The 18,046-nt window shown below is 38.3% G+C and overlaps 1 protein-coding gene across 1 annotated transcript; it reads right to left on the bottom strand.

Moving 5' to 3' along the window:
- Positions 1–621: 621 nt before the first annotated feature.
- Positions 622–17,827, bottom strand: LOC131571121 (betaine--homocysteine S-methyltransferase 1). The gene is made up of 8 exons (XM_058823696.1): positions 17,750–17,827; positions 13,861–13,993; positions 9,875–9,993; positions 7,678–7,869; positions 6,947–7,094; positions 5,921–6,103; positions 2,057–2,285; positions 622–1,595 (listed from the first exon to the last, which is right to left on the bottom strand). Exons 1-8 carry the CDS (start codon positions 17,786–17,788, stop codon positions 1,421–1,423), a joined length of 1,218 nt encoding a protein of 405 aa, XP_058679679.1. The 5' UTR covers positions 17,789–17,827; the 3' UTR covers positions 622–1,420.
- Positions 17,828–18,046: the final 219 nt, after the last annotated feature.

Here is an 18,046-nt window from a genome sequence, read left to right as displayed (position 1 = left end):
TGTTTTAAGCCTGGGGAAGGCAGGCTTAAACCTGTCTGCCAATAACAGTCTGAAAAGGATGCATTGAGTTTCTCACTGAAGTGCTGTCTATGTAAGTGTTTCCTGAACTGCAGAATGTCAGGATGGATAGAAACAAGGAAATAAGCTTATATAGAAACAAGGAAATAAGCTTATACATGAAAAGTAGTCTAACTACATCTTTCAACACTGACTGTGAGAATGAGATTTTCATAAAGGTAGTTGCCTTCATGTAGGATGGGTGAAAATTCATTCTAAACAGAAATTGAAGTTGGGTGGTACTTACAACGATGAATTATGGAAATATGGGCTTTACAAGTTCTAAATATAGTGGTACCCTTCCAATGAAAACCTTATCTTGTTTGAAAACAAATCAGTGTACAAATTCCATGGGTTTTCTAAACTTGAATGGATTGATCTATTTCCTAACAGAGTTTTTCATTTGTTAAAACTAAGATTGCAGAGTGAATCAAAAAAACCCCCCCCCCAAAAAAAAAAAAACCCGAAACACGTGTACTGCTCTTTTAAATGGGAGTTATATCTTAGAAACCTACTGTTTTATGATAACCAAGTAATTAAAGCAAGATTTCCAGAAATAAGCTGTATCATTTGAAAATTAGTTTTTTACTGGAGATACAATATAGCTCTTGCGGTTTTACAGTTTAAGGTGTGAAGATAATACAATAGTATTTCATTATATTATTTTTAATTTATTTGACATTTCTTCAGATTGCAGAGTAATTTCTTAAGCCTTTTAATCCCCAGAAGAGTAAATCTTGTGTACATGGTACCTTAAGACAAAAACTGAGTTTTGTCTACCTGCCATTTTTCTCTTCTAAAAGCTCTCTGCATATAAGAAATTCCTGCAAGATCTAATTTTCCTTAGGTTTTGATAACAATTATAAGATATATTTTTTAGTTTACTTTTGTTCTGTTGAAACCAAGAAAGGTGACCACAAATAATTGGCAGTTTGTGTGTTCCTGCACTAGTTCTCAACAAATCTTGAGGTCTGAGGAAGCTCCTATAAAACCAAACTGAAAAAAGACTTGGGAATCGAAGTCCGTTGACACTGTATTTATAGATGACTTTTTCTTTCTTCACAGGTGAGTATGACTTTCCAGGTATTTCTCTATCTACCCAATTAATGGCACTCAGCTAACAGAAGCTCAATTGTTATGAGAATCCAAAATTACTTTTTACTGCATATTCTCTAAACTATTTGTCCAGAGAAGGATTTCATTATCAAAGTTAGACCTATGTAATCACATTTTTTCTGCATTTTGTCTCTTTCATTACATTTTAACTGATAAATCAACACAGTACTCATCTTCACAGATTTTCTTCTGAAGCATGAGATGGTCTGCAGATAAATCATTTTAAGATTTATGTAACTGCAGTGGATTAGAACTTCTTTTTCTGGAAGAGCTCCTTCAGCTGTTGTTCAGTTGTTGCTTCTTTCTGTTGCATCAGCTCCTTGGCTCCTCTGGTCACTCCCCAGCCATCTGGCTTTGACATGCAAGGACAATATGGCCTGCCAGAAGCAGGCTTCAGATTCTCCCAGTATTCTTTTCTTGCCCTAAATAAGGAAAAAGAAACTCAGGGGTACCTCATAATATATTGAAGGAAATGTGACTTAGAATACAATTGCAAAGGGTCATCTAACTTGTAAAGATGGACATTATATTTATATATAGAAGTATGAATGAAAATATGCAATTAAATGCTACATACTTTAAAAGTATCTTTCAGTCGTTGAAAGGAATACTGTAAGCAAGCCACCATTAGGAGTTGACGTACAATTTTCTCCTTTTAATTGTCATTAATTACATTCACAGGATCTCCTCTACTTCTCCTTCAACCCTGTCCCTGCTCTTAGGTCAGCTTTAATTCTTGGAGATTAAACATAAAACATATAGTTCTAACTATAAAATTTTTACAGTGATATTTAGATGCCCATATCAGCTAAGCCAGTGTGCTCTGTGGAGCAATGTAAGCCTTTGCAAAAGGTGTGCTAGTTTCCAGGTCAGATATAGATACCTTGCTCTCACCCAGGGTTTAGTATGCATGCTCAGGTTATCACCCCAGCTACCATGTTTTTCAGAAGCTTCTGGCAAAAATCCTCTTTCAGGAGCCAACTCCTCAGCTATTGCTCGGATGTGGTATGGCTCAAATCCACAGCAGCCTCCAATGAAACGAATTCCTAAGTCATAGGCCTTTCTTGCATATTTTTGAATGTCCCATCTGGTGGCAATTCTTGGCTCCAGACCTGCAAAGACATTAAGATCTTAAGTTTCCATCATAGTCCATTCAATTTTTATCCATTGTTTTGGTAAGAAATCATGCTGTTGAAACACTTGCACTCTGTTTGCAAAAGTGGTTGTAGTTGTAGATGTATGTGTTTGAACTGTCTGACCTAGAATCGGAGATTGAAACTTTTAGAAGGCTAGCTTTTTCTGCAGTGCTCCACTGACCAGTGCTTGCAAGCATGTTTGGCCTGCCAAAACAGCACCTAGTATCTTCTGAGGTGGATCATGTTTCCCATTCTGCAGAGTTCTTAGCTGAAGAATTGGAATACTTTCAATGTTATGGCTACATTTCCTAATAAACAATCAATACCTGGGAAAACTGATTTCCACACACTGATCTGTGAAAGGAGAAGGTATCAGCCTACTGGCACAGGAATAATCCTGGTAATTATTCCTCAGAAATGCTTTATTGTACTTTTTCCCACAATCTGATATTGGCAGCCAGTTGTTTCAGCTGGGATCTTAGCTATTTCTTAGACCAACCCTTAGGTATAATCCCAGTCATGAGCAGCTTGCTGCCTCAAAACACCTCATTCCTTGTGGAAAGCTCTGTGTGCAGGTAAGTTAGAATGCCATCTCTGTTGCAAGTTTTGTTGAGCATTGTGGTGGAATAACGAGACGTGAGAGAGTAGACTTGTGGAAATAAGGAGTAAAAAGTGAAAAGCACACCTCAAGGAGCTGGAGGCACAAGAGTGGCATAACTGGAAAGAAAAGAATGGGGACTCAAGAAGAAACTTTAAGAAATGAAAATACGAAATAAAAAGACAAAAGTCCTCCCACTTCTTAATGGATATGCACATCTGCAGGATGTGAACCAGCATGGTTATCAGTTAAGTGCAGCATCATGTCTGTGCACTGAACATTGCTGGGCAGAGAAGCTGTGGTTGAGGTAGTAAGGCTCCAGCAACAAAGGAGAGCAGGATTGAAGAATGTCCCAATGTCCTGTCCCAAAAATGTCTAACATGCAAGAAGTTGATACAAAGCAGATATAGCCTAAGTCCACTTTGTAGTTAAGAATCAGGTTTACAATTAAAAAAGCAGAAGGGAGACAACTAAAGATTCTTATAAAGAAAATTACTGCTCTCAGAGGGAAAGATGAGACAAAGGAAAAGTAGATGGACTAATGTGGCCTGGAAAACTTTGATTAAGCATTTTAGAAAGCTGTTCAAATAAAAACAAGCTTTTGTACAGTGCTGCAGATGTGATAGAAAGCATCAGAAGCACAAATGCATTATTTCTTCTTCTTTCATATATTATTTAAAGGCTAATGCAAAATTTATACAAATGATCTACAGTATGAATGCATCATTGTGCACTCAACATACACCTGTATAAGCAACTAAGCATCAGGGGAACAGTGTAGGTTGTTTCCCTGTCATCTCCATCACCCTGTCACAATCCATGTGACCTGATGAGATGCATTGATTTGATGGCAGCTGAAGTGGCTAAGCCACAGTCCATCATACTTGAAAACTTGTGACAGTCCAGTGAAGTTCCTAGTGACTGGAGAAAGGGAAACATAACCCACACTTTTAAAAAGGCAGAAAAGGAAATGCCAGAGAAAGAGAGACCAGTCAGTCTTACAATGCCCAGAAAAACCTTAGATCAAATCGTCTGAAACCTGTACTAAGGCACATGGAAAATGAGGATGTGATTGGTGGCAGCCAACATGACTTCACTGAGGGCAAACCGTGCCTACAAATTTGGTGGCCTCCTGTGATGGGGTTACAGCATTGGTAGAGCAGAGTGATGAATGTCACCTTCCTGGACTTCCACAAAGCATTTGATAGTGTGCCACACAACATCCTTGTCTTTAAAGTGGAGAGATTCCTTCCCAAAACTGACTAACATTTTATTTATTTTTTTCCATGTCTGTCAATGCAATACTTTTCTTGGCTTTATTCAGAATTAAATATCTCTAACTTAACAGTTCTTGATTAAGAAAAACTGTAACATGCTCCTTGATTTGCCCCCTCAATATATCTACCCTTGAGATAATTGGGTATGCTTTCAGTGACCAGGTCATTTCTTTCTAAAACATTGTCCTTATTTAACTGGTGACATTTCAGAGAAATTGCAATAAAACACAAGAGAAAATATAGAAAAATGGAAACAGATCTACAGAAAAATAAATCTTTCTGGCATCTAATTGCTGGAGTTTGTCAATACAACATATTGACAAACTAATGCTTCCCTAGAAACTAAGATCTTGTTGCCCTATAGAGAGTATATGTACTCTTCAGATATCTAAATATCCCTGTTATTGCCTTCATGAAAATCAGGTAATTTGGTCAGTTTAAAAATGATTTACTGAAGAGATTATCTGCTGTTAAGCAATCAATTACTACTTCAGGGTTTTGAAAACACTCACAGAGCAGGTCTTCACCAACTAATTATTCATGGAAATTCTAAATGCGGAGATGTCATACAGATTGCTTATAGCACACAAGCCAAGAACCATAACAAACCAGAGTGAATCCTTCCATTCACTTGATTGCTTACTGCATCTGTTTGACTTTTTTTTCCCTGCCTGCAATCAGAGGAACTATATGAAGGAATGAATAGCATAAATGAGTTCCTAACACTTTTAAACATCTTAGATATTTTCAGGACTCAGACATGTTATTACCATTTAATGAATGCCCCAGGCTTATGCTTTATTCTCTTTCCTTCATTTATATAAAGAGAGGAATTTAAAGAAGAACAATGAACTTCCTGAAAATCACATCTACTTCTCAGAGTTTTTTGCTGCAAATTCAAATTGTGAACGTTTTGGGACCATTCACTTTGATCTTGAAAAGAAGGGTGTATGTTATCTGAAAATGAAAGAATTTTCTAATCAGCCTTAAAATGTTTAAGCTGATTTTGCCCTTATGTTATAGGACAAAATACTCACATGAAAATAAGCCCTAAATACACAAGCCTTATATAAATATTAAATGGCTAACTCTCCCAGTTTTTGTAGAGTTTCTCCTGAGCATACATGGAGTTTTCTACTCCAAACTGCTAATTTGTTAGCAATACTAAAGTCCCCTTTCTGGTGTCTCTCTAATGTCATGTACATTAAACAGTCACACATACAAGATTTAAATATTATGAGTACACTAATAATGCTCCTATATCAATTGTACTGCATTGTACATTAAACTCTTACACAAGTAAATGTAGGACTTGTGGAATACATATCACAACCCAGAAAAATGAGGCTTTTTTACTACATTTGCTGCTGCCTTTTGGACTGGTTATAGCAGTCCTGAACAGGGTTCTATAGCACGAGGAAGAATATTTTTAAAATTAATTTAGATTGTGGCATTTTAACTCGTCTCATCATAATTATACATTGAGTTACATGCTGTGATACTACTGAAGTGTTCTCCCTATGTGGATGATCTTTACGCCAGTATTATTTTTATTGATCTGTGTGGAAAATGCCAGGACTAGGATAACTAGGATCTGCCAGACAGGATAACTAGGACTCATCATATTGAATAAAAGAACACCTTGCAGCTTCAGCTGTACTAAAAGCTGGAAGCAATAAAAGCCAGGAACAGCCAATAAAGCAACACCACCAACAAAAAATATACCCTTGTCTTACCAAAGGGAAATTCTGGAAGATCAATAAATCCCTGCTTTCCACAATCAGGAGTATGGAAAGCAAGTGGCTGGCACATCAGGTGGGCTTTCAGTTTAGCAGCCTGCAGGCCCTCTTTCATCAGCCTCACAGTTTCGATGCAAGTTTCTGGATCAAAATGGCAGTTGACTCCAACTATAGAAGCACCTAGGAGGAGGAAAGTAACTTCAAGTCACAGCTCCCCAGAAAGTGGGAGATGAAAGTTCCACAGCACTCTAGAAGCAGTGCTGTCCACCTTCACACCAGTGCTATGGAAACAAGGCAGCTGTGCTACAGCCAGGCACAACTCTCCTGAGGTTGATCATGCCATTTACATCTCAGCTACACTCCACTTTACCTTTCTAATGATTAATCACATGTTCTACAGATGTTTTTTCTTCTACCCTCCTACAGTGTTTAATCAGTAAAGTCTGATTATGTAGAGCCACGTATGGAAACACGTGGCAGGTTTGTAACACAAGTTCTACCTTTGGATTTCAACTATAATTTGAAAGGAAAAGAGTACTTTGGGATAGATATGTAAACTTGTGTATCTTCATCCATCATGCCCCTGATTAATTTCTTCTGCCCTTCCCCTTGTTCCACAGAAAACAGCCTTTCATAGACAATATTATTAATTTTGTCATTCTCTTAATTTTCTCATCTTGAGCTGTGTGCAAAAACAAGAGCAGAGAATCAAAAGCAGCTTTGTGCTTGTGATTCTAGAATTTGGGGATGGGTCTGCAATGAAATTTGAGCAGGTTTAGGATTTTGCTGTATTCAGTATCAGTTTTCTATGGCTACTGCTCTTACCCATTTCATAGAGATAATCAAGTATTTCATAGCTGTATTTCCATATGTTCTAGTAAAGTACACATAAAGAATTCTACAGAGTCATAACTCCTATCAGATACAACTGGGAAGCTACCTACTTGGCATACACCTCTATTTATTTAAATAATTAGGAACTTTTTCCATATTTTCAAAGGGCACATTAAAACAAATTCTTACCAGCCTTGACCAGCTGGACAGCACATTGTCCAGGGGACACTCCATGCATGTCTCCTTCTGGACCAATGCACATCGTAGCTGCAACTGGCTTTCCAGATTCTTTTAGAACTTCAACTGCCCAGACAGCCTCTTCAACATGCTCAAAATACTGAAAAAAATTAAAACTAGGCGATTTTGTTTCTCAGCAAAGAAATATAAAAATTCCTATCCAGACCCCAAATTAACCATCAATACAATTATTTGATAATTTTCTGATTTATACTAACATAATTCAATTGAGTTTACTGGCCACACAGTTATAAAAGGACTTTTAAAAGTGAGTAAAAATAAATTAAAAATAATGTTACTTTTGTTTCAGAACAAGAATGCCCACAGGGGAGATTAATCAAGGATTAACCCAAGACCTATAGTCAACTAGAAAAGTTGTCTTAGGTTGCTTTCCACGTACTTGAAGAAATAGGGATTAGTCCAGATCCCAGCAACATTTTGTCTTTGTATTTGTACAGAATTTTACTTGGCTTAGGTAGGAATGAAGTTCAAAGATCCTATTCTAGAACACCTGCAGACGTTGGTGGGCATTTACAAAAAAATATCGGATACTACTGAGATAAAAGCACAGCAGAAAATCTTGAAGGAGGTAGAAACATGTTGGGATACTTCCTAAATAGGCTAGACTCTTAAAAGTTAACACTGTGCCAGTCGAAGGCACATACTTATTTTTACAGATTTACCTCTGCAATTAAGAAGTCCACATTCTTCTTCATAAAGACTTCCAGTTGCTTTTGAAAGGCTGCTTTAACCTCTGTTTTATCCTTGCAGCTTAAGTAAGACGGTGTTTGACTGACTCCTCCAGCCACTAAAGCATCACCTTCATTAGCCACTTCTCTTGCAATGTCACAAGCAGCTTCATTCACTTTGTGGCACTGTGTGAACATAGAATCTGTTAGTTTTATCTTACCAGAGGTATGCAGAACCCTAGAAGGACAAAAATAGTGAGATGTCATAATGGCTTTTTCATATTTTTGGTAAATTTAAACTAAATGTAAGTAAAATCAAATGGATTTTGAGAGTAATCTTGATTAGGGAGATATTCTTTTAAACAGCAACAAACATTAGAAAAATAATTTCTTGCCTCCTCTAAGTTATCATATTGTCAAATACTACAAAATACATTACCTTTAATAGATCTTACACAAATAGCTATAAAAACAAAATATTTGGTGTGAAGTGGAATTTTCTTTGCTTCTCACAAAATGAGTTAGTTACACCTAAGCATATGTTTTCATTCTGAAATTTTGAATGGAAAACAAGATATATGAAAATTTTAACTTTTCTTTTTTAAAATATATTTTACTGTTCTGATAATTAACCTCCCACCCATGATATAATATTCACACAGGGTTATTTAAGACATTTTTTGAAAGAAAGCATTAATTATGTGATATTAAACTTGCCAACTTAAAGAAAGGGAAAAATATTGCTAATTTATCACCAAGACTGGAAGTCATATTCCTTCTATATCTAAATTGGGGTGACCAGAACAGCTTTTCAAAAAGAGGTTAAACTGAGTAAAAAAATCTGGGAAAAAGAATCATTATTTGTGGTATTTGAAAAGTATTGATTACAGCAGGTTCTCTGCAGTCCAGGGACTATTTAGAAGTCTCTAAGTCCATAAGCTTCTCTCTGCTGAAGTTTTACATGGCTGCCTCAAAAACCCAGCTGATTTTTAAAGTGGTTGCTGACAGATTGTCTTCCATTTGCATTTGTGCATGGCTACATCTTTGGGAATTCTGTGAGGTGGAACCATAAATTAGTTAAATCCTGGAGCAACCTGATTCTAGAACTGACAAGAAATAAATTTTGATATGTTTGATGTAATGCTATCCAAATACCAGGTGCTCTCCAGCCTCTATAATTTTGCACGTCAGCAAGAATTGAAGCACTGGCTTGTTCCAGGGTTACTGTGTTTCTGGGACTACCACTTCAGACATTTCAGTGTTGTAAAAGGTCCAGCATTTCAGATAAATTTGGTCATATGACATTTTGGGATGAACACAATTAAGCCTCAAGTGTTTCCCTAGTGTCCAGATTGTTCTAATTTCTGACTGAGGATATCTTCACAGATACAGCTATTCCTTCCTCCCTGAGCCCTGGAGAATTTTCTCTAGTTTGCAGAAGACAGAATGTACAGTAGGACCAAAGGAACAGGATCGGAGAAACCATTCAATGCCAAACATTCTAGTATCAAAGGTATTATATAGAAATGTTTGGCCAGGAATTCCACTAGGCCTTGAGCCTGTGTCTAGTAAACACACACAGAATCCTACAGTTCTTCTGTGTAGGGGGTAAGAAGACACTGACAGGGTACTTCTGCTGATGTAAAAATTACCTTCACACAAGAGGAGGGGAATATTGAGTACCTTCACACAAGAGGAGGGGAATATTGAATACAGTGTATAGCCTGGATTACTTTAGTTGCTACTTAATGAAGATGTGGTTCTAAAAACATTTTGTTCTCATTAGCTGTTCATTATTCTCTAAGATTCTTCACCATTTTTACAGTTCAGTAATTTCTCTGGATTCTAAGACCTCTCCATTTTCTCATTAGTTTTGCTCTCTGTGCATTTAGTACTCTCTATGATCTTTGTACCTAAACTCCATAAACCGATCTCCTCAGATAAAAATAGAGAAAAATACAATGCGGGCATTCTCCTTCCCCTCTTCATCCTTTCCCAATTTTGTGTTTGATTTTTGTTTTGGTTTGGGGTTTTTGTCACTTCACTTTGTTTTTTTGCTATTTCAAACTCCATAATCTCATTCTCTGGTCCTCAAATATAGCCAAAATGTTAGGACAAACTTGATAATACCTTTGCTAAACCTTTTGAAATTGATCAACTTATTTTGTATCTCCAAAACTGGTTTACTCACACTTATTTTCTCAGCTACATAATTGCCCCTGTTCTCTAGTTTGTCCTCACTGGCATAAAAGGTGAAGGTCTGCAGAACATTGGATCCAGCTCTGAGGAATTCTCGGTGAAGCTGACGAACTGCAAATTAAGAGACAAGGTTATTAGTGTGTTATCCCCAAATCCAGTGTTTGTTGATGTAATGTTATTGCAAAATAAGTGACATTGTGTTTGCTAGAAGACCAATTATGAGAAATTAGAAGCAGTACTTGAGTCTGCATAGAATTTCTTTCTTCTCACCATCAAAACATTGGGTAGAAAATTTTCTTCTTCATTCTTTACTGTTAAGAATGACTGAAGATTTCTATATAGTTTAGCTGCAGATTCAGTTTTGCCTGCCACCTTGACAATCCTCTATTTTCTGCAGTCCTTCAGATCTCCCAGATGCAGGGTTTGATAGAGCTTTTGTATAGTGATTTAGGAAGGGATAACTGATGTCTGACAAAATAATATGAAAGCATAACAAGGAACACCAGACAAAAGGCTCTTCAAATGAAAAAGCCATCTTCTCTTAGCTTACATATTACGAAGAAAAAAACAGAAGAAAGGATCATAGCAACAAATTAAGGGACATGATAATTATATGGAAGATTACAGTGTTTCATTGCCTCCTCTATTCTACATTTTTCAGTTTTCTCCCCTAGCAAAATTTTAAAAGAGTATAGTCAGCCAAAACCAAAGCTCTATCTTGCTAAATACATCCTTACTTAAAAGAAGATTTGTTGCTCCAGAAAAGTGACTCACAGCACAAATTACTCACAATCATCATTATGTCTCCATATGATGATTTTACTACATCAACAACAATCCTTTTAAAGGAAAGGTTACCATTACTTTGAATAGACAAATTTCCTACATTAGGACTTTGGGAAAAGGCTCTGTAATGGTAGTCATGCCTTTCTGGCTGTAAGCAGTATATTTCAATTGCCGCAACAGAACAGGAACTGTTAATTGATTTTTTATATATACCCACAGAATAATAGTTACAATAATTACTAGAATGCTACTGATCATGTAAAACAGAGTTAAATGCTTAATAGCTTGTAGCAAATACAGGAGTTCCTTACTTACTGTACACAAGATACTTATTACCTAGACACACAAGAACACTGCAATTGCTATGGCAGATGTTTAGAAAGGTTTTCCTGAAGTCCTAGTTTATCACAACTCATTGTCTACAGACCCAGTTTGTGTCACTAAAAAAATATGCATGTTTGTCGCGAGAATAAAATTACTCCTGTATTCTGCAACAAACGTAGCTTTCTGCAGCAGAGAAGCTCAAAGAGCATTTTGTGTTGCTAGATTTAATGTGCATACATGCAAGCATGTCTGCTTTCAATGAAGGATCACTGTAGTGTCCCTTGCTTGTCTCTACTGGTACAGTATTTTATTTCTAATTGCTGCCTTGGATAACTTCCAAGTGCTTATTTTTTTACTACACAGGTGATTTAACATAGTGCTTCTTTGCCCAGCAGTCACAAAAATCTTTCCAGGAACATAGGTTGCAGCAGAGGTACTGTTCAAAAAGTTTTTGGAATCTGCCTGAATGTCTGGAATCAAATTTCACTTTCACATCTTTATGAAGGGACAAAAATGTTGTAGTGCTGGGAGTATTCTTTTTCCTACATCATAACAATAGGCCACTGATCCCAAATAAAAGGACTCTGTGTTTCTAGTGTTTTTTTTTTCATCTTCCTGAATGAGGAAGCATTGATGAAAACTGGTCAGGAAATAAGAAAAGAAAAAAAAATCTACAAATATTTTCACAAATGCTCTATGACATTTCAAAGGTAGACCATTCCTAGAAGAAGGCCTGGGTTTTGTGAATATGGATGGTGACATAAGTAGGAAAATGAAATCTAACACATGTGATTAAGGAACTTCATACCCCAAAATACCAGGTTGTGAATAGGAGACATGGGATACACTTTGGGGGAAACAATAATGCTATAGTTATTAATAAGGCTGATAGTTATATCAGCCTGAATCTCATTCAACCTCAAGCAAATAGGCTTTACCAGTAGAATACACTGTTGTTCTTATAAAACCCACAGCACTGTGCAGTATCAAAAACCCAAACCACTCTGTAGTTTACTTGTGCAACTTCCAGCACGCTTCCTCCAGCATTTGAGAAATGGGAATAAAAGTCACACATGAGGCTAAAACATTATTAATAATTTGATGCATTTTAGGAGTCAGATGTGTAACGCCAATTTTTCATTTAAATCCATCATGAGTTGGACATTACATAAAAGACGCAGACACAAGCTGTGAGGAGATAGGAGCAATAAGCACCCATGCCTACGGCTCAGCACAGAGCAATCCCTAATCTGTCTCAGAAGAAAAATATAGATCTCCTAATTTCTACAATTACCAGTCTGGCAAATCCCCTGTTCTCTAATACAGTTAATGGCCTTGAACTCTTTTTTTTTTTTTAATTCCTTCCTGCCTTCTCAGAACTTCCTTCCTTTTCCTTTCCTTATAAGGACAAGAAGCTCTGGTAGCTGTATGGTTTTTACACCCACTGTCTCTGCCAGTTGCTCCTTGTGTTCTATTACATCTGCTTTAGAAGTAACATGACCCTTGAGCAAGCAGGAGCAAAAGCATGGAGGGAAAGAAGCCCCACTGCACAAAAGGAAATTAGCAGATTTGCCCTGAAGGGTGGATTTATAAATAGCCTATAAAAGACATGTGCAGGGTGGGGAGGGCTTTTGAGGTGCAAAAATACCAAGCCAAGGGGAAAGGATGAGCATGGAACAAGTGCTATGAGCTGTAAAATGGAACATGCAGGGCCAGACAGAGGTAGACATGGAGAGAAATAGAGAGATGATAGAATGTCTCTTTGGGAGACGAGAGTCAGCAAATTAGGTCATCCATCCTTAAACCTTTATTGGAGGTCTGCATTATCAAAAGCTGCCCATAACCCTAAATTAGAGATGCTAAGTGACACATGAGTGACATTTGAAGGCTGAGAAATATTAGGCTGAATAAATAGGTGAATCGTACAAAGTGATGTAGCAGAGAGAACTAAGGTATTTCTCCTTCTACTCCTCTTCCTTCTTCTCCTGTATAGCAGAAAAAAACTAACTTGGAATAGAAAACAGAAGAAAGAAATTTCTTTCTTAGAAGAAAGAAATTTTTTCCCCAGGATATTCTGAATTGACTTGTGGGATTAAGCGCACATCATATTATTAAGGCAAATGCTATCTTGTAACGAAGCATGCATAAATAGATAATACCATCCGCTTCTGCACTATTTATGATTAACACTACAGTCTTTACACTGGAAGGCATAAAATAGTTTGTCATTTTCTCTCTGTCCACTTTAAGAGAGTTACTCTGTTAAATGTTTTTTTTTAGGTTCCTATCAGGTTTATCATTCCCCATTTTACAGTGGAGCCAGAAACATTAAATACTCCCATTACAATGTTTATTAAAAACTGCCATGTCTTTGAAAGAATTAATAAAAAAACTATTTTAGATTATAAATATAAATGAATGACTACAACGAAACAAATCAGATAGTTAACTGCAGAATTCCTTTTCGTAAGGTACTTTAAATGAGAAGCTTTAAATGATCAGCGCAAAAACAGACTGGACAAATCCATGAGAAAGAAATCACTGAACGTTATTAAACACAAATATAACTACATCTGCATGAAAAAGTCCCTGGGATGCAAGTTATTGAAGATTGGGAGACCATTCTGAAGAGGTATCAGTAGATGTTTGCACTACTCATATTCTTACAGAGCAAACTGATTTTGGCCAGTGTTAGAGCAGGTAAAACAGGAAAGATGAGCTGGTTTTAGGCTGTTCTTCATGCAATTCTACAGTGTCAAGGAACACTTCTATTTAAAAATCTACTAAGAGCTCTATATATTTATTACTTAGCCAACCATTACATTGTTTACATTCACTATAGGAATATAATTTCCCAGTAAAACTGACCTGCTTCGGGATGTTCTACAGTTGCTTCAGGAGTCCAAGGCCCAGCTTTTACATATCCCCTCTTTTCAAGAGCAAAGACAAATCCCCCATCTCCGATCACAATTTCTCCAGCGTCCAAGCGTTCTAGAATACCCTGGAGAAAGCATGAGGGCAGGTTAACAATTACAGTTCTTCAATCTGATGGCTTTTTCCTGTATTTGAAAGGCAGACATAAATATCTGTGAGCTAGCAGAAATATTTTTGCCACAATAACAAAAAGTAATAAATTTCCTTTGTAAAATTCTAATTAAAGAATGGTAGATCTGCTCTTTTGCAGCATAAGGCTTTAATATGCACACATATATTATGTGTAAAACTTCTCATTAGTTATATTGTATTCCAGAGATATTGTTTCCAGAACTGCAAGTCAGTGGTCCAGAGATGTTCCTATGAAAGTAACACACCATCTCAAATTCTCTGTAAAATTCATGAGAAACTTTCTAAAATAAGACACTACTACCACTGATCTCGCTATTAGCTCATCTGCTCTCTAGCTTCCAGTGCCACCTTCACAGAGCCTTACCACAAGCAGCTTGTGACTCCAGATGGCACAACAGGCACCACAGAAAAGTAAGCATGCAACAGTTTCCTACCAAACAAGACACATCTTGGAAAGCTGACTTGCAGTTTCTGACAGTCTTTTCACAGGCCTGGGTTTGCTTACCCAGATTTACAAAACAAAAAATAATCCTGTTGGTTTTGCACAGCCCTGAAATGTTTTAGAGTGCCAAATTACAAACCTTACAAAACCCTATGTAAGATAAGCCTTGCTTCTCCCTTGAACTCCACACTAATGCAAGGAAAATAGCAATTATCTTTTTTGTAAAACTGAAAAACATGAGAAAAAATACTGGCTTGTCCTAAAATACATTGCATTTTTATTCCTTTAATTGCTTCATTGCCTTGTTCAAAACTTCTAAAAAGTACCTACTATTAGAGTAGGATTGATTTCTACAATTGGATGGCAACCATAATTCCATCTATATTACGAATTGGTTGAATGAAGACTACATATATATATGTAGTGAATAAAGGATAAGAATTAACCAAGGGTACGACTGAAATTTCTATCCACAGTTTTCTTCATTTTAACAGAAGAAGTTTGAGGGAGTAGGAAAAAGAAAAGCCTTATGGACATAGAGTTGAGTGTGATTTTCATGCTGAGTGGACATGTTTTTTTTACAATTACCCTTCAAACTTCAGTTATTATCTTTCTTGATAGCATCCTTTTCATTAACACAATTCTCTCATGCCATATATCCAACAAAGACAAACGCTTAGGATGCCTCAGAACTGCTGTTTAGGCAGAATAAGAGCAAGGCCTTTCCCTTTCCAGCAGTAAGGAGCAGTGTGCCAGCTGTGCCAGTTTCAGCACCATGCACAGCAGGGCGAGGCTCCTTGGAGGCCACAAAGCCTGGCTGAGAGCGTCGCCTACTTTGGCTGCGGCACTGGCATTGCAGCAAATGGCAGGACTGGTCTGTACAGCGATGCTGTGCAGAGCTTTGCCAAGTGTTGGCCTGCAAACCTCTGCATCAGATTCCACTATGGACTTGCCAAAATATTGAGCCCATTGACTTTAAAACTTCAACAAAGTGTGCAAGTTTTTATCTTTGTTTCCACAGAATCAGGGAGAAACAATTTTAGAGTAAATGTCTGTTGGTTTTGTGAAGATTGTGCTTGCAGTAAACCTACTTTCATTTATAACAGAATGTCTCAAATGGGGCCTGCAAAAGCTCACTGCTTGAGTCCATGCTTCCTCTGTCTGCCAAAGAATCTTTTGTAGATGAAGTCTGCTTCAGAAATTTGATATGCAGACAAGAGGCATGCAGAATAAATGAAATCTTTAATGTAAAGGCAGCTTCAGTTATTTTTTAACTGAGCATTGAGTAATAGACACAAAATGACATCATAAATAGGTATTATATTTACTATTATATTATGTATTTAAATGTAATACAAGAGAACTTTCTTCTAAAAAGTCACTTCTAGTATTTAATAGCAGTTTTTCTTCACAGTTCTGTTTCATTTTGAAGTACAAATCTTCATTTTTGGCACACAGAAGCAACATAAGCCATGTTTGAATAGACCATGGCACCTTAACATATTGTGAGATATTAAGTCTAGCACCAGGGTATCTAATGGCAGGAGAGATAAATACAAAGCACAAAATACTTAATAAAAGTTTGAGTTAGTTTGAGAGGTTCATGCTGGATTCAAATGGAAATAACCTTTATTATAGGTCTGCTATCTTCTCTTCACACCATTTTTACTTTATATACTGTGAAAAATACCACCTATTTAACCACCATACAGCTAACCAAAATTCAGCATCAACATTGTTTTGTTCGGAGACCTACTGCTGTGCGCTTATGTCTAATCCAGATCAATATTCTACTGTCAGGTGATCTGGTAGGAGAAAAAAATGTGTTTAATTACAAAAAACAGTATATGTAAAAAGCTATCCAAGGCTTTTTTGAGCCGTCTTTTGCTGCTTTACTTTTGCTACTATGAATGAAGTTGCACCACATGGTCCATACACCTATACATGGAAAGCGTGAGTGGAAGTGCCCCTATGAAGATATTCCCACTGCCATCTTTAGGCATGCAACTGTACTTCTAAGTGAAAATCCTGCTTGGTCAACCTATAACCCACCTTTTCATCAGTAGAGAGAAAAGAAATCTTGAAAAAACTATTCACAACTCAAGCCCTAAAGCAAACTCCACTGCTTGTAGGGGGAATTTCTGCTTGATGTTGAAATTAGGTGGTACATGCCAAAATATAAAAAGCAGAACAAATACCCCATACCTTCTTCTTTTATAATCAAACTACCTGTAGAACCTAGAGCTCATGGACTTCTTCCCATTTCTTTCTGCTCTTTTGCTCTACACATAAAAATGAGTAAAACCCATGCTGAGAAAGATGTGCCCTACTAATGGCAATTCTGTCTTCTTTAAATAGAAGACAGAATATGTCATTCTGCTGACCTTGTCAAGCAGCAGCACAGGATACCAGTTCTGATGTATGTCAGAGAGTTTGACTTAGATATTGTTCATAGCTTTGCCTTAATGGCATGAACTGCTGGTGCCTGGATAACTTTTTCCTGCTTATTCCTTTAGCTAAATGGGGGAGTAGTAGCTAATGGGGCATGCATACCTAGGAGTTTGGGTTGATATTATACAAACACCAGTCATATTAACCAAGGGGTGAGAAATCTGGACCTTTTAAACAGAGCAGGCAGGAGACAGAAACGTCATCCAATGACAGGCTGTCCTTAAAATAGTTACTATTTTAAAGTGTGTTTTAAAGCAAGTCCTGCTTGATTTGTGTTTCAAATAGCGTTACACTAAATGGTTTTGTACTCTGGTGGCTCCATTCTATGTGTTCAGAGAAACCAAGATTATATGGGCTGTGACTGCGTTAAGATCAAGCTAATTTATCTGTCTCATAACGATGCCCAAATGTCCTTAACGTCTCGACGCTGAACAGGTACAATTACTATGGCTTTATTTTACGTTTTCACAAGATCGCCTTACCTGCGGAGATACCGAGTACCTTAGAGGGAGGTTAACCGGCGAGGGTCGCGCCAGTCAAGAAGCGGCTCCCGCGCTCTACGCGGACTCGACCCCGCGGAGGCGGGAGAGGCGGCGGGGAGCCCTGCCCGCTGCCGGAGCCCTGCCCGCTGCCGGAGCCCTGCCCGCTGCCAGGCTCCCACGGCGGGGCTGCTCCCCCGCACCGTCCCGTCCCGTCCTGCCAGCCGGGGCAGCGCCCGCCCGCGGCGGCCGGCGGAGGGCACCGCGACGGGGAGAGCAGCGACCGGCCCTGCGCGAGGGAGGGAAACAGGAGATTTACCCTTTTGCCCTGTTTCGCGGTCTTCCTGATCGGCAGCATCTTCCTCGCACAGGACCGCTGGCTGCCTCGACGGCTCGGTGCAACTCGCCGGTCGCTCGGTGGGCTCTCCGGCCGCTCGTTTATAGCCCCAGGAGGAGGCGGGACGCGGTGGGCAGCGCTGCGGGCGGTACCCCCGCCCCGCCCGGCCCGGCCCGGCCCGGCCCGGCCCCTGACTGCCCGGGGCGCTCTGGTTCGGCCGGGGCAGCTCCGCTCCCTCCCGCTGCCCCGCCCGGCCCGAGGTGCGGAGGCGCCCCCCCG

This window comes from Ammospiza caudacuta, chromosome Z, assembly GCF_027887145.1.
Source record: "Ammospiza caudacuta isolate bAmmCau1 chromosome Z, bAmmCau1.pri, whole genome shotgun sequence".
NCBI lineage: Eukaryota > Metazoa > Chordata > Aves > Passeriformes > Passerellidae > Ammospiza > Ammospiza caudacuta.
This window is presented reverse-complemented; position numbering and strand designations above follow the sequence as displayed.

Bases quoted from the DNA above. Each gene is read 5' to 3' on its own strand.
- LOC131571121 (XM_058823696.1), bottom strand. From the start codon at position 17,788: ATGCTGCCGATCAGGAAGACCGCGAAACAGGGCAAAAGG. The intron at 2,286-5,920 runs GTAAGACAAGGG...ATGTCTTTGCAG, and splicing joins TCTTCCAGAATTTCCCTTTG to GTCTGGAGCCAAGAATTGCC. The intron at 1,596-2,056 runs GTATCTATATCT...TTCCTTATTTAG, and splicing joins AAACCCTGGGTGAGAGCAAG to GGCAAGAAAAGAATACTGGG.